General features: G+C 49.1%; 1 protein-coding gene across 1 annotated transcript in view; it reads left to right on the top strand.

The window, feature by feature from the left end:
- Positions 1-13,887, top strand: part of FKBP1A (FKBP prolyl isomerase 1A) — a 26,290-nt gene extending 12,403 nt beyond the window's left edge. The window contains exons 3-5 of the mRNA XM_027069742.2: positions 7,391-7,503; positions 10,690-10,859; positions 12,760-13,887. Of these exons, the coding sequence (XP_026925543.1) occupies positions 7,391-7,503; positions 10,690-10,818 (242 nt within the window). The 3' untranslated portion in view covers positions 10,819-10,859; positions 12,760-13,887. The remainder of the gene's footprint in view (positions 1-7,390; positions 7,504-10,689; positions 10,860-12,759) is intronic.

Below are 13,887 nucleotides of genomic sequence, written 5' to 3'. Positions count from 1 at the left end.
AGCCAATCTTAAAGTAGTCGCGAGTGCCGCCAGCACTGCGGGTGCCAGGGGTGGAGCTGAGTACACAGCACGTACAGGGACATAGCACTTTGCGTCCAGGTCTGCGACCTTAAGCTGCGTTCAGTCAGGAGACACAAAAATTCATTCTCGAGAGGGAGAATATGGAGCCATCCCAGGCGGTCTGTGGACCATGAGGCACAGGTTTGTGTGTAGTCAGAAGGGACGTCAGTCGGTTCCACAAATGGAGGGCCATGCCGTTGCTGGTTTCTGCTGGGAGTGCCCTTTGGAGCTCAGAGTGTCAGCTGTCAGGTCTGAACTGTAACCTCAGTTGCCTTCTCTCATCAGAGCGTGCTTTCTCTAGGAAATTACGGCACTGGCTTGGCAGGTGGTTTCACCGTTCAAGGGCTCCCGGTCCTGGCACACAGATGTCCAGAGTTAAAGTGGGAGCGACTGCTGAGACTTGACGGGCCGCCTGCTTTCCTTGCCCCCTCCCTAAACAGAGAAAGTCCCTCGCCATCCGCCGCCAGCTTGGGTGTAGGAGGTAAACACACGTAGGATTTCAGTGAAGCACACTTTTTTCACTTTTTTTTCCTTTCGGAAAAACCCCCCAGTTTTGTAGAGGCCTCATTGACGTTCGATAAACTGCAATTAATGTGTACAATTTCCTAAGTTTTGGTATGTCCCTTCGTCATCCTCTGAAACCTCCTCTTTCCATCCCCAACAACCACTGGTACGCTTTTCTGTCAGCAGAGTTTGTATTTTCTAAAGTTTTGTATATACGGAATTGCACAGTGTATACGCCCTTGTTGCTCAGCATAATTATTTTGAGATACGCTGTTCCATGTATCAGTAGCTCATTCTTCTTTATTGCTGAATAGTTTCCTACTGTGTGGATGTGGTCTGTTCATTCACCAGTTGGCAGATGTTTGGGTTGTTCCGGTTTTTGGCTATTCAAGGGAGGCTGCTGTGCATATATGTATATGTCTTTTTGTGTGAACACAGGCTGATATTTATCCAGGATGAACGGAATGGCTGGGTCGTATGGGAGGTGTATGTTTCACTTAAACGGCCGGCCTGTTGTCCAGAGTGGTCGGTCCACTTGATATTCCCATCAGCAGCAGCGGGTGGGAATTCCAGTTCCTCCACATCCTCACCAGTGCGTGATTATGATCAGTCTTTTTAGTTGTGCTCTTTCTAATTCAGTAGTCGTCATATCTCCTGGTGGTTTTAATTTGCCTTTTTTCAGGGAAGTATCTGTTCCAATCTTTTGTCCCTTTTTAATTCAGCTCTTTCTTTTCCTATTGTGGAGTTTTAAGAGCTCTTTATATATTCTGGACACAAGTTCTTTATGAGATACATGCTTTCCAAAGGTTTTCTCCCAGTCTGTGGCTTGACTTTTCATTCTCTTAAAAGTACGTTTTAAAGTGCAGAAGTTCTTAGTTTTGATGACGTTCAGTTTATCCTTTTATGGATGGTGCTTTCTGGCCTCATGTCTAAGAAATCTCTGCCTAACCCACAGTCACAAAGATTATTTCCCTGTGTTTTCTTCTAGAAGTTTTATAGGTTTCGTGTTTACAGTTTTTGGGTTGATACTTGATGTGAAGTATAGGTCCATGTTTTTACTTCTTTGCCTGTGGGTGTCCAGTTGTTCCGTCCCAGTGTCATTGTCAGCTTTGGACCTTTGGTTTGAATCTTACTGCCCTTCTCTACTGATTCTAACAACTCTGTCCGCTCTGGGTGAGTTTCAGTTGATTGGTTAGTCTCTTTCATTGTGGGTCGTGTCGTCCCGCTTCTTTGCTTGTGTGCTAATCTGGATGCTAGACATTGTGAATTTTACCTTTTGAGGTGCTGGCTGTTTTTGTGCCTATAAATCTTCTTGAGCTTTGTACTGAGAAGCACTTAAGTTACTTGGAAACAGTTTGATCCTTTTGGATCTTGTTTTTATGATTTGTTAGGTGGGTCTGGAGCAGTGCTCAGTTTGGGGCTGATTATCCCCCACTCCTGAGATGAGATCTTCTGGATATCCTCCTACTCAGTGCCTCACAAACCATGATTTTCTTCAGTCTGGCTAGCGGAACAGTCACTGATCCCAGCTCTGTGTAAGCACTGGGCACTGTTCCTTCTAATCCATCCTTTAGATGGTTCTTTCTTTTCCTGGCCTTAAGTAGTTTCCTTAAACATGTGTGCTGATTAGTATTCTGCTGAATACTCAAGAGGGACCCTCTGTAAATCTCCGGGGATTTCACTCTGCACTTGTCTCCTTCCTGGTTTGTGTCCTTTGGACTCCCAGCTGCTTTGAGCTCCATCCAGGTCCCTCTCCCCGGAAATGCCCAAGGCTGTAAGCTGGGCAGTCGTAGGGCTCGGCTCGCCTTGCTAGTTTCCCATCTCTCAGGAATCATTGTCCTTTGTTGCAGTGTCCAGAGTCTTGTCTTAAAAACCATGTTTAGCTGTTATCTGGGTTATTTCTCTGTCTCTTGCTCTCTTTTCTTTTCTTTTTTTTTTAATTTTATTTTTTATTTTTTTTAATTTACATCCAAATTAGCATATAGTGCAACAATGATTTCAGGAATAGATTCCTTAGTGCCCCTTACCCATTTAGCCCATCCCCCCTCCCACAACCCCTCTAGTAACCCTCCATATTTATGAGTCTCTTCTGTTTTGTCCCCCTCCCGGTTTTTATATTCTTTTTGTTTCCCTTCCCTTATGTTCATCTGTTTTGTCTCTTAAAGTCCTCATATGAGTGAAGTCATGATTTTTGTCTTTCTCTGACTCATTTTACTTAGCATAATATCCTCCAGTTCCATCCACATAGTTGCAAATGGCAAGATTTCATTCTTTTTGATTGCCAAGTAATACTCCATTGTAGATATATACCATATCTTCTTTATTCATTCATCCATCGATGGACATTTGGGCTCTTTCCATACTTTGGCTATTGTGGATAGTGCTGCTATAAATGTGGGGGTGCATGTGTCCCTTCGAAACAGCACACCTGTATCCTATGGATAAATGCCTAGCAGTGCAATTGCTGGGTCATAGGGTAGTTCTATTTTTAGCTTTTTGAGGAACCTCCATACTGTGTTCCAGAGCGGCTGCACCAGCTTGCATTCCCATCTCTCTCTCTTTTCATGACGGAGGTTTTGTTTTGTGTTTTATTTCATGTGTTTATTTCATGCATTTCATTTTGTTTTTGTTTCTGTGTGGGTTTTGTTTGTTTGTTTGTTTGTTTGTTTCGTGGGAGGGTAAATCTGATCCCTAATACTCCACCTTTGCCAAAGCTATTTTGATGTAACAGCTTCTGTCATATTCTGCATTCGGCACTGACCAACTTAATTTCCGCTCCAGAAAACACTGTACACATATCCATTTCTCCTTCTTAATGGACACGGCTTCCTCTCCTACATCACCTCCTCACCTGGCCTGACAACTTACAGGCATATATAAGGTGGTCTTTTCCTCCCCATTGGGGAAGCCCTCCTTCTAGCCCCTCCTTGCCCGTATAACCTATGCCAGTTGTGTGACATCTTGCTCAGCTCTAGAGGTGATGTTTACCCTTCAGACTTAGATTATAAGATAATCCCTCCTCGGGCGTAAGGCACCCCACCATTACCAACACCACCACCCACCCTTCCTCAAGAAGATTTCTCCTCCAAGGAAGTGGGAGTAGGTGAGATTGACAGGTGGGAACAGTAGTCTGAAGTTCTGGAGCAAGGCTCATGTCCTTGTCCCAGGAGAAACAGCTCATCTGAAATAGGGGAGGAGAATAAGGATCCTCAGCAAAGCTCCTGCTTACAGCCCCTTTACTTAGAAATCCTTCTTGGTTTTTCTGGTTTCTTAAAAGAGTAGGGAAAGGCTTTGTCCTTCAGTGTCCCAGAAAACCTGAAGAGATCTGGGGCTAGACAGACATGCTCCCAGACCCACAGTCTCTGCACTGAAGAGCATCCATTTCTCCAGGTTGGCTCAACAGCAGGTAGCACCTTGTGTGTTTGGCCTGGAACTGGTCAGACAGTAAGCATCTGGAGATAGCTTGGCAATGCATTTGATCAGGTATGAAAGGGAAGTGTAGGGAGTCTGTCCCCATACCCTGTGGTTTCTCATTGCAGTCAGAACATGATCTTGCCCTGGTTGGGGTCATGTTCATATTTGGCTGAAAGAGGCTGATTCTTTTGTAGATACACTGTATTTTAAAAAAATTTTTTAAATGTTTATTTATTTATTTAGAGAGCACAAGCAAGGGAGAGGGAGAGAGGGATATAATCCCAAGCAGGCTCCGTACTGCCAGCATAGATCCCCATGTGGTGCTTGATCCACGAACCACAAGGTCATGACCTGAGCCAAGATCAAGAGTCAGACGCTCAACAGACTGAGCCACCCAGGCACCCAGGTATACGATATCTTTTGAACTGTGAGTTGCAAGCCAGTAGTGTATTATGACATAAATTTAGGGGGTCACAATCAGCTTTCTTTTTAAAAATGAGAAGTGCATCCCATGTCGTAACTATTACGTGTAAGTCTTGTTTTGTTGATAAACATTTATGTGTCCTGGGTCCTGGCAGGGCACGCTGGTCTGCTGTCAGAACGGTGACGGCTCTTTGTGGTGTGAGTTGTTGAGCTCCAGTTTTACCCCCTCATGGCAGCACTGCAGTGGTGTGTGTGTTGTGTACATATCCAGTAAAGGGTCACCTCATACCTGTTAGGTTATTTTCAGTAATATTTCAGCTGACTTAAGGCAAAGCAGATTTTTAACCACCTCAGAACCTAAAGCTTGAGGGAGGCGGTGTGGGTCTGGTTCATAACAATGGGACAAACTACTCTGTGGTACTCCTGACCTTCTCATGGTTACAAAGTGGCTGCCAAGGCTCCAGACATCACATCCTCACATGATGGTGTTCAACAGGAAGGGAGGGCAGGAGCTTTCTTCCTGAATGGGTTTCTTTTTTTTACCCGTGAGGCAGGTCTTTCCAGTAGGGCTCCAGTAGACTTCACAGTTGATCCTAGTGCCCAAACTGGCCCATGTGCCCACTCCACACCAACCCTGGTGAAAGGCTTAGATTGATTCCAGTTCATCTCCTGGGCCATGCTGTTGCTGCTCCTGGAAAGTTGTTCAGTTGGAAAGAGGGATGGGAGTACTTGGTCTGGATTTTCCAAGGGTGTGGAATGTGCAACAGCCTGGGTTCCAGATGGCCCGCTAAGGTTTTTCTGTGTGTGTGTGTGTGTGTGTGTGTGTGTGTGTGTGTGTGTGTGTGTGTGGTGTTGTTTGTTTTAATTTTTCTTTTTAATGTTTATTTATTTTTGAGAGAGACAGAGACAGAATGTGAGTGGGTTGGGACAGAGAGAGGCAGACACAGAATCCGAAGCAGGCTCCAGGCTCTGAGCTGTCAGCACAGAGCCCGACACGGGCTCAAACTCATGAACTGCGAGATCATGACCTGAGACGAAGTTGGACGTTCAACCTACGGAGCCACCCAGGCGCCCCTTTCTCTGTGTGTTTTGTCCAGCCAGCCTTCACAGGCAGGGCTCAGAGGTCAGGGACCACCCTGTCTTCTAGGCTCTTTCCCAGGGGGCTTCCTCACCTAGTGATTTACATATCAAGGCTGCTTAGGAAGCCCTGGGGCTCTATTCAAGGTCTCCTTAAAAGAACACAGACCAGGAAGAGGCTGTTTCTGGTCTTTGGTCTCCTTCATAGCTCTCAGTCCCCATTGGGCTAAATGAAAGCCTTTTGCTGGAGCCAGGCCCCACTACCCACTGACTCTGACCTTGGGTGAGTTAACTAAGCCTTGGAGTTGATTTCCTTATTTTTGTTGCAAGCCGTCTCGGTGGGTGCATGGAAAGGCTCTCTGGCTGGTCAAAGAGCGGATTCTGAGAATCCAGCTCCTTGTCTGCTCTCACCCTTGATGCGGGGTTCAGTTAGGCTGGGTTCCGTGTATGCAGTAGAGCCCACAGGGGATTGTCTACAGTGAAGGTGGACGCCCATTCTCCCAGCTACTCATTTATAGGAAACTGTTCAAGTCTTGTCATTTGTCACTTCTTTCATCTGGTGGTAGTTGTGTTCTGGTGGAGAGATGAGCTCCGTGTACGCCCCAGCTTGCTGGTCGTGGGGCCTCAGTTGCTGGCTGTGCACTGACCTGGCAGGGGTGGGGCCCCGTCCTCCCGTCTGCCTCATGGTCCTCAGCTCCCAGCTCTAGGCTCCCGGTGGGGTCAGCACCCGCTCTGCTTGGGACATCTGTCTGCCTTCCTGCTCCGTGAGGACAGCAGTTCCCATCACTGCCCATTTCCTATTTGTCAAAGTACAGCTAGTCTGGTGGCTCTGATAAAGCTCTCAACTGCTCTCTGCTTCCCCGTCCCGCTTACAAGTCTTGACATTGTTTTTAAGTTGGGATTTTGTTAGGGTTTCCCTCCTCCTCTAGAGGTGGCCAAACTCAACGGAATTCTGTGTTTCACGGGGTCGCCTGAACGATGCTTAGAACCGTGGAGCACCCCCCCCCCCCGCGGCCCCCAGTGAAACCTGCTCTGTTAGCTGTATGTCAACAACTGGCTTGCCCTTCCAGTCTGGGATGGACGGCTGTCCCGTCGGTCCCTCTGGCTTCCCAAGAACCCACCGCAGACGGTCGTCTTTGAAGGAGGGGCTGCAGGTGTATGTCCCTCTTGTGGCATTCACCCTCTGGCGTCTCCACCTCTGCAAGTCCCCCTTTGAATAGTGGCTGCCATTGTGGCTTGTCCGGCTCCCGGGACACGGGGGTAGTCCAATGAACGTGGCGTTTGGACTGCTAGTCTAGCTTGGGCAGGCGCCTTCCCTTCCCCCTGCCTCAGTTCCTTCCTCTGTGAAATGGGGACAGCACTGGTGGAGGATTGAGTGCGTGCAACGTCGCTGACTCCGGGTGGAAGCCCTGCCCGCAGTTCAGCTGGAGCTGCCTGGGGGCCACCGGGAGAGGTTTGCGGTGGCTCTTGCACGGCCGCCTCTCCCGCCGTCCGACGCCCACTGGTGTCCTCCAGTTCGGTTCGGTTGTGCCGCCGCCCGCCATCAAGGAAGGCCTGTTGGCTCCTGGGCTGTGTGTGACTTTTAGCTGTCGCATGTGCCTCCGGGGCCCACGGCGACTCTTAGTCCAGGGGCAGGGGTGCCGGGAAGCCCCGTCAGGAGCGCGCAGTTCCCCATTCTCACGCCAGGTAGACAGCCGCCTGCCTCTGGGGCCCGGCCCGCTGCTCGGAGGCGGGAAGAACATGCGCAGACCCGGGTGGAGGGCCCGTCCCAGCTGCGGAGGCCCCCGGAGGACGCGGGACGCCCTGCCGGGCCCGTCAGTGCTGGCGTCTGGGACGGCCACTCTGCCGCCGGCGTCTGACCGGTCGCGCCGTCACTCCTTGTCGCTCATGTTACAACTGCCCTTTTTCACAGGGATGCTTGAAGATGGAAAGAAATTTGATTCCTCCCGGGACAGAAACAAGCCCTTTAAGTTTATGCTAGGCAAGCAGGAGGTGATCCGAGGCTGGGAAGAAGGGGTTGCCCAGGTATGCTCTCGTTTGTTTTGTTTTGTTTCCTAGTGTTTACCTTTTAAATGATGCTTGTGGCGAGGACATTCACATGGTTCAGAAACCAATGAAGGTGTAAGTGGAAAATTTCACTTTCCGTCCCACCCTGTCTTGCCAGTCCCCTCACCCCCAGCAAGTCATGTTACTAACGTTTTCTGTAGAGTTTCTTCAAGCACGTACTTTTTTTTCCCCCCTGTGGACCCACACAGTGTTCTGCACTTTGCTTTTTCGCTGAATCTCTCTTTCACGCTTTATATATCTGCACATAAAGAGGGGAGGAGGCTCTCTTACCACATTCCCTTAGGTGGGTGGACAGTAATTGACTTGATCGGTACCCTATTGATGGTCATCTCCAGTGCTTTGCTGTCATAAACAGTGCCGCGGTGACCAGTCTTGTGCGGACTTAATTTTACATTTGTATGAGCGTTGCCGTAGGCAGACTCTCAGAAGTCGGGGTGAGGGCTTCACTGGCTGTGCACGCTGTATTTTGACACTTTGCCAAGTTGCCGTCCGTAGGGATTATACCGAGCTGCCACCAGCAGGCTGTGAGGGGGCCTGTCTCCTCCCAGCCCCTCCAGCACAGTGTGTCGTTAAACTTTTGGATTCAGGACAATACAGCGAGTGAAAAAAAATGTGGTCTTGGTGTGGTTTTAATTTGCATTTGTCTTATTATTGGCCCTGTTGTGTCAGACCGCTTCCGAGAGGTCATACTCCTGGAGAGAGTCATTTTGTTTGTCTTGAGTCCGTTTCCTCAGCCCTTCCTCCCCGTTAGTGTAAACAGCTTTTGTTCTGCCAACATGACAGAATTCCCAGTGGACAACAGGGGACCCAGGGTTGCCAGATTTCAGTTGGGCTCTAGCCTTCCATCGAGCCCAGCAGGTTTTTTCTCGGCGCTGACCAGGTTCCAGCGTCCTGAGACTCGGGGCTTTATGTCAGCCCTGTGTCATAAGTAATTAGTCTCTTTCCTTCCACCAAAGAGAACTGAAATGTAACCAAAGTGGAGAGAAAGATTTCTGTCTTTCTCTTTTCCAGAATACACACTGATTTATCTCCAGATGAACTGTTTAACCTGCAGAAACTTTAAGCCACCCCACCCCCCAAGCGTCTAGATTTCTGTTCCTGCAGGGCAGAGGGTTGGCAGTGCGAGAAGGAGAGAGGATCTTCATGGTTTACTTCCCTTTGGAGATCTCTGTCCCCACTGCCCTCGTCTGGCTGGCTCTTGGTCTGTAGCCCATCCCCCAGCGACCATGCCACCCATTGTCCACACCACAGCCATCTTCTGTGGCTGTTCCGGCACTGGAACAGTAACTGCGTTGTGTTCCAAGAGCCATAGCTGCCCCCGAGATAATGTTATCAGCCTATTTTACATCCCAGGCTTGGTGAGGCCTAGCGGGCGTTGGGGAGATGCCCAGCCTCCCCCTGGACCCACAGCTCTGTCACTTGTGAGAAGTCTGAGTGGTCTGAGACCTGCATAGAGCATCTTTGAAACTCCACAGGGTATTTGTTTGAGTGAGTTAAAAGCACAGGAAGAAGGGGGCTTATCTTGTGCCCCTTTTCCCTTTCTTCTGAGATCGTTGTTTTGCTTTTACATGTTTACAGGTACTGCTTTGGCAGCTTGCTTTTTTTCCTCTAGCTGTGTCTGGGCCATCTTTCCGTGTTAGTGCATTTAAGGCCACTGTGTTCTTTCTGGTGGCTGACCCATGTTGCAGATGTGCCAATGGAACCACTCCCCTTATAATGAGCATTTCGGGTTGTTAGAAGATTCTGGAAGTAGAATTGCTGAGTAAAAGGACATGATCTTTTTTAAATTTTTTTATTTTATTTTAGAGAAAGAGCGTGAGCTGGGGAGAGGGGCAGAGGAAGAGAGAGAGAATCTCAAGCAGGCTCCATGCTCAGGGCAGTCTGAGGCAGGGCTCGATCCCACAGCGCTGGGATCATGACCTGAGCTGAAATCAGAAGTCAGATGCTCAACTGACTGAGCCACCCAGGCGCCCCAGGACACGAACGTTTTGAAGTTCATTAGATTAAGCCATAATGCTTTTAACTACTCTTATCACCGTAGTTCAGCCTGTCCTGGTTTGCCAAAGGAGACGGGAACACGGTTTCTGAGTTGTGTCAGAGGAGCGCAGCCTGCAGCTCTGTCCTTAGTTGCTGTCTCCTGGGCTGGGTCAGGGAGCCAGGAGTGCACAACGGAGGGCTTAGCGGAGAGTGCTGGAAAGGTGGGCAGAGCGGAGAGCCTGCTCACCGTTCAGAAAATATATATTGAAACTCACTTAATGTAAGTTTTGATTTGGAAATGAAAAAGGACAAATGTTTTTTTTTTTTTTAATGTTTATTTATTTTTGAGAAAGACAGAGCAAGAGTAGGGGAGGGGCAGAGAGAGAGGGAGACACAGAATCCGAAGCAGGTTCCAGGCTCTGAGCCATCAACACAGAGCCCGATGCGGGGCTTGAACTCACAGACTGTGAGATCATGACCTGAGCCGAAGTCAGACGCTCAACCGACTGAGCCACCCAGGTGCCCCCAAATGTATTTTTTAAAGTGAAAATTTTCCCTCCACCCTGGCCACTGTACTCTCTCCTCCCCATGAAAAACCTGGTATTATTTGTGTCCTTCCAAAGGTGTTTTCTGTTTATCTAGGCAAGATACAAGTATATAAATATTTCCCTCTTTTTACACTATTGGTAACGTGCCATACATGCTTCTTTGTAAAATCATGTTTTTTAAAAAGTTTTCTATATGTCTGACTAGAAGTATCAATAAAGTACAGAAAAAGTAGACTACCCCATATATTACCTTCTGTGTGTATGTGTTTTCTTTTAAAGAGGAGTTTTGATCAGAATACTTTTTTAAGAGTGTAGGTGCCACACACATATGCTTTGGGTGACAGGCCACCAAAGGACTGAGTGGTGACACTTCTGTGGCACTGGCTGCCCAGAGCCGGGTCAGTAAGCCCTGGGCAGAAAGGTGGTTTTTATCTGCCATTGGGCCCCTGAGAGCCAGATGCAGAGATCGCGCAGCCTGACTGTCAGCCTCCACGTTCCGCACGGTTGCTGTCCTCGTCCCGCTATGCTGCACCAGCACACCCCGGTAAACGGCCCTGCTTCTTACAGGGACAGCTGGGGAGGGCGTCCAACTGAGTCTCTCTCTTTGTTCTTTTCACAGATGAGTGTGGGTCAGAGAGCCAAACTGACCATCTCCCCAGACTACGCCTACGGTGCCACCGGCCACCCAGGCATCATCCCACCGAATGCCACCCTTGTCTTTGACGTGGAGCTTCTGAAACTGGAATGACAGGGACAGCCCCCCTCGAGCCCCCTGCGCCCCGTTCTTGGGTGAGGAGCTGAGTGCCCAAGGGCCTCCTACCGCCTTGGCACCCCCCCGTTTACCAGCTGTTTGCTGGGTAGCAGAACCAAAAAGGCCATGGGTTTTCCCCCTACGTTCTTGCTCTATTGGGTAGTGTTTCGATTTTAGTTACTGGTATACACCTCAGATGCCACAGCTGGTCATCCTGGGGAAAGGAAAGGCACGTGCTGTCGAGCAGACTCACTGGGACGGGGCCGCTGATAGTAGCTGTTGAAATAAAGTATGTTTTTGTATATAATTTGCAAACTAAAACCGAGCTGGGAACCGGAAATACGGCCAAATTAATAACGCTAGCATTTTGGTTCTGTAGAAGTAAGACCGTTGAGGACTACACACCCCGCCCTAGTGTGTGCAGCCCCCTCGCCATGTCGAGTGTGGTCACTGCCTGTCAGGGGGTGTGAGAGAGGCACTGTCGCCCGAGCCAGCTGCCTCAGGGGCAAGTCCGGGACCCTGGAGTGCACAGGCCAGCTCATTTTCCGTGCATGGGAAGCTGAGGCCAGGGCGTGCTTTTGAAATGTAGAGGATACTCCCAGACACTCCTAGGAAAGGACCTTAGGGACCGATCAGCCTTCCTGCGTCACAGGTGAGGAAACCGAGGCCTGGAGAGAAAGACCTTACTTGAGGTCACTTCCAGACCGTGGCAGACTAGCACCAGAACCCCTTCCTGGGCTTGTTTTCCTTCCTTTACCCTCATTTCTAGGAAGCCAAACTCCATGTCGTAATGACTCATAACTTTTCATGTGGGTTTTAGGATCATAAAACACACAAATGGTGTCATCTTTCCAGCTGGCCCCAGACCTCTACTTTTGCCCCCTTCCTGGCCCTTGGAGCCAGAGGACCACAACTGGGGCCTGAGGGAGAATGCCTTTGTTCGAAAGTGGTCACAGGTGGCTGCCAGCCTGTCTGTTACGGTCTAACCTTGTCCTGCTGTGGACTCCGTTAAGCACAAGGGCTTTTGAAATTCTTAGCTCTTTTCCTCTCCCTGTGCTTTGAGCCCTACATACCTGGGTCATACAGACCTGGGCCAGTTTGCTGACCTTGGCTTCTGTACTTGTCATTCTTACTAGGAGGGAACTCCTTACAGAGCCTCTGTCTGCCCAAAGGTCTGTACCTAATCTAAACCCTCTTTCCTGTTCTCTGAGAGTTAAGCCCTTTGGATGTAAAAGTATTTGAGGAGAGCCTTGGGATTATCTTGATTTGGGTACCAGCGTTCTATAAATCTGGTCGGATGGAGGGAGGGGAAGGAAGGGAGAGAGGGCTGTGAGTCACCCTGGCCTACACCTCCCCACACCCGGCCAAAGAACATCTCAGACCCTCTTGCAGAGCTCTTGATGGAAAGCCCAAGGGCAGATCTGGAAAGTTGTAGGTTGGAGTAGATGAATAAAGACTGCAGACATTGTTTAAATCCCTTCAACATGAAGGATATACCAACGTGGGGTTGTACACACGGAAGTCACCTGGGAAGCCTCCTGATGCCCAGGCCACACCTTCGGCCACTTAACCACAATTACTGGCAGTGGGATCCAAGCATTGCAGTTTTTTAAAGCCCCCCAGGTGATTCTTGTTTGCGTCCGGCTTGGAGACCCAGTGATCTTGGGGAACTGTACAGTCACTGCTCTCCTCAGCAGGTAAACATAGGCTTAGGCTAAAAACAAAACAAAACAAAAAAACTGCCAATTGAGGCAGGAAGGAGACTGCTCACCTGGGAATCCAGCCCAAGCCCGGCCAGAGCGGAAGTGGCTCGTTCAAAGGGAGACCTGGGAACTCTTGGGGGAAGGGACCTGCCATGGCAGACAGCCTCGAGTCCGCCCCCACCACGCACGCAGGGCACTGTGCTGCTGGAACTGACAGGTTTTCTGTCCCCAACAGATGTGCCGTGGAGGGATGTGGCGCCTCCAGATGCGCACACGCGAATCCGTATGGAGCTTCTCCTGATGTTCCACTACACTCTTTGTATAAACATCGACCCCGACTGAATGTGTTGTCACCCGGCTTCGCTCTTTCCCTTTCTCCTCGTATGTGTGTCGACCTAAACTATATGCCATAAACCTCAAGTTACTCATTTTATTTCGTTTTCGTTTTGGGGTGAAGGTTCAGTTTCAGTCTTTTGGATCTAGGTTTCCACTTAAGTATTAGTCAAGTATTAACAGCACAAGTAATGGGTTAATTTTAGAATAGGAATTGGTGGGGGTGGGGGGGGTTGCAAGAATCTTTATTTTATTTTATTTTTTTTTTTTTGGATGAAATTTTTATCTATTATATATTAAACATTCTTGCTGCTGCGCTGCAAAGCCATAGCAGATTTGAGGCGCTGTCGAGGGCCGAATTATCTCCAAGTTGAGAGATGTCCTTGGGTTGAATTAAAAGCCCTACCCAAAACTGAAATGGGGAGGGGGAGGAGAGCCTTTGCCTCCACTGCCCTGCCCCACCCTCCCCTTAAACCCTCTGCCTTTTGGAAGCAGATGGTTCTCACTGCGATGTTGGACACTACAGGTATCTGTCCCCAGGCCAGCAGGGACCTCTGAAGCCGCCTTCGTGGCCTGGCTTCCCCCCCGCCCCCCCTGCCCCTCCATCCTGTGGTTTTTCTAACGGATATTCAGGACTTTTGTAATCTCATAGCTATCCAAGCTCCACTTCCTAAATTTTAAGAAACTTTAATCGAAAGTTTAAATTGAAGGTGCTGTTTGTAGACACTTAACACCCGATGAAAGCCCAGCCATCATGACAAACCCTTGAGTGTTGTCTTGAGAAAAATGATGCTGGTCATCACAGCTTCAGCATCTCCTGGTTTTTGATGTGCAGCATTGATGTTCAGCTCCCCCTGCTGATCTCAGAGTTTCCTGCCTTTTCCTCCCCCCTCTCACCCCTTTGCTGTCCTGTGTAGTGATTTGGTGAGAGAAATTATTGCTGCCTATCCCCCACCCCCACCTCCCTGCACTATGTATAAGTTTCAAGTTTTATTATTGCAATAAAAGTGCTTTATGCTGGCTTTTCTCA

Source organism: Acinonyx jubatus, chromosome A3 (genome assembly GCF_027475565.1).
Source record: "Acinonyx jubatus isolate Ajub_Pintada_27869175 chromosome A3, VMU_Ajub_asm_v1.0, whole genome shotgun sequence".
In the NCBI taxonomy this organism is placed as follows: Eukaryota; Metazoa; Chordata; class Mammalia; order Carnivora; family Felidae; genus Acinonyx; species Acinonyx jubatus.
This window is presented reverse-complemented; position numbering and strand designations above follow the sequence as displayed.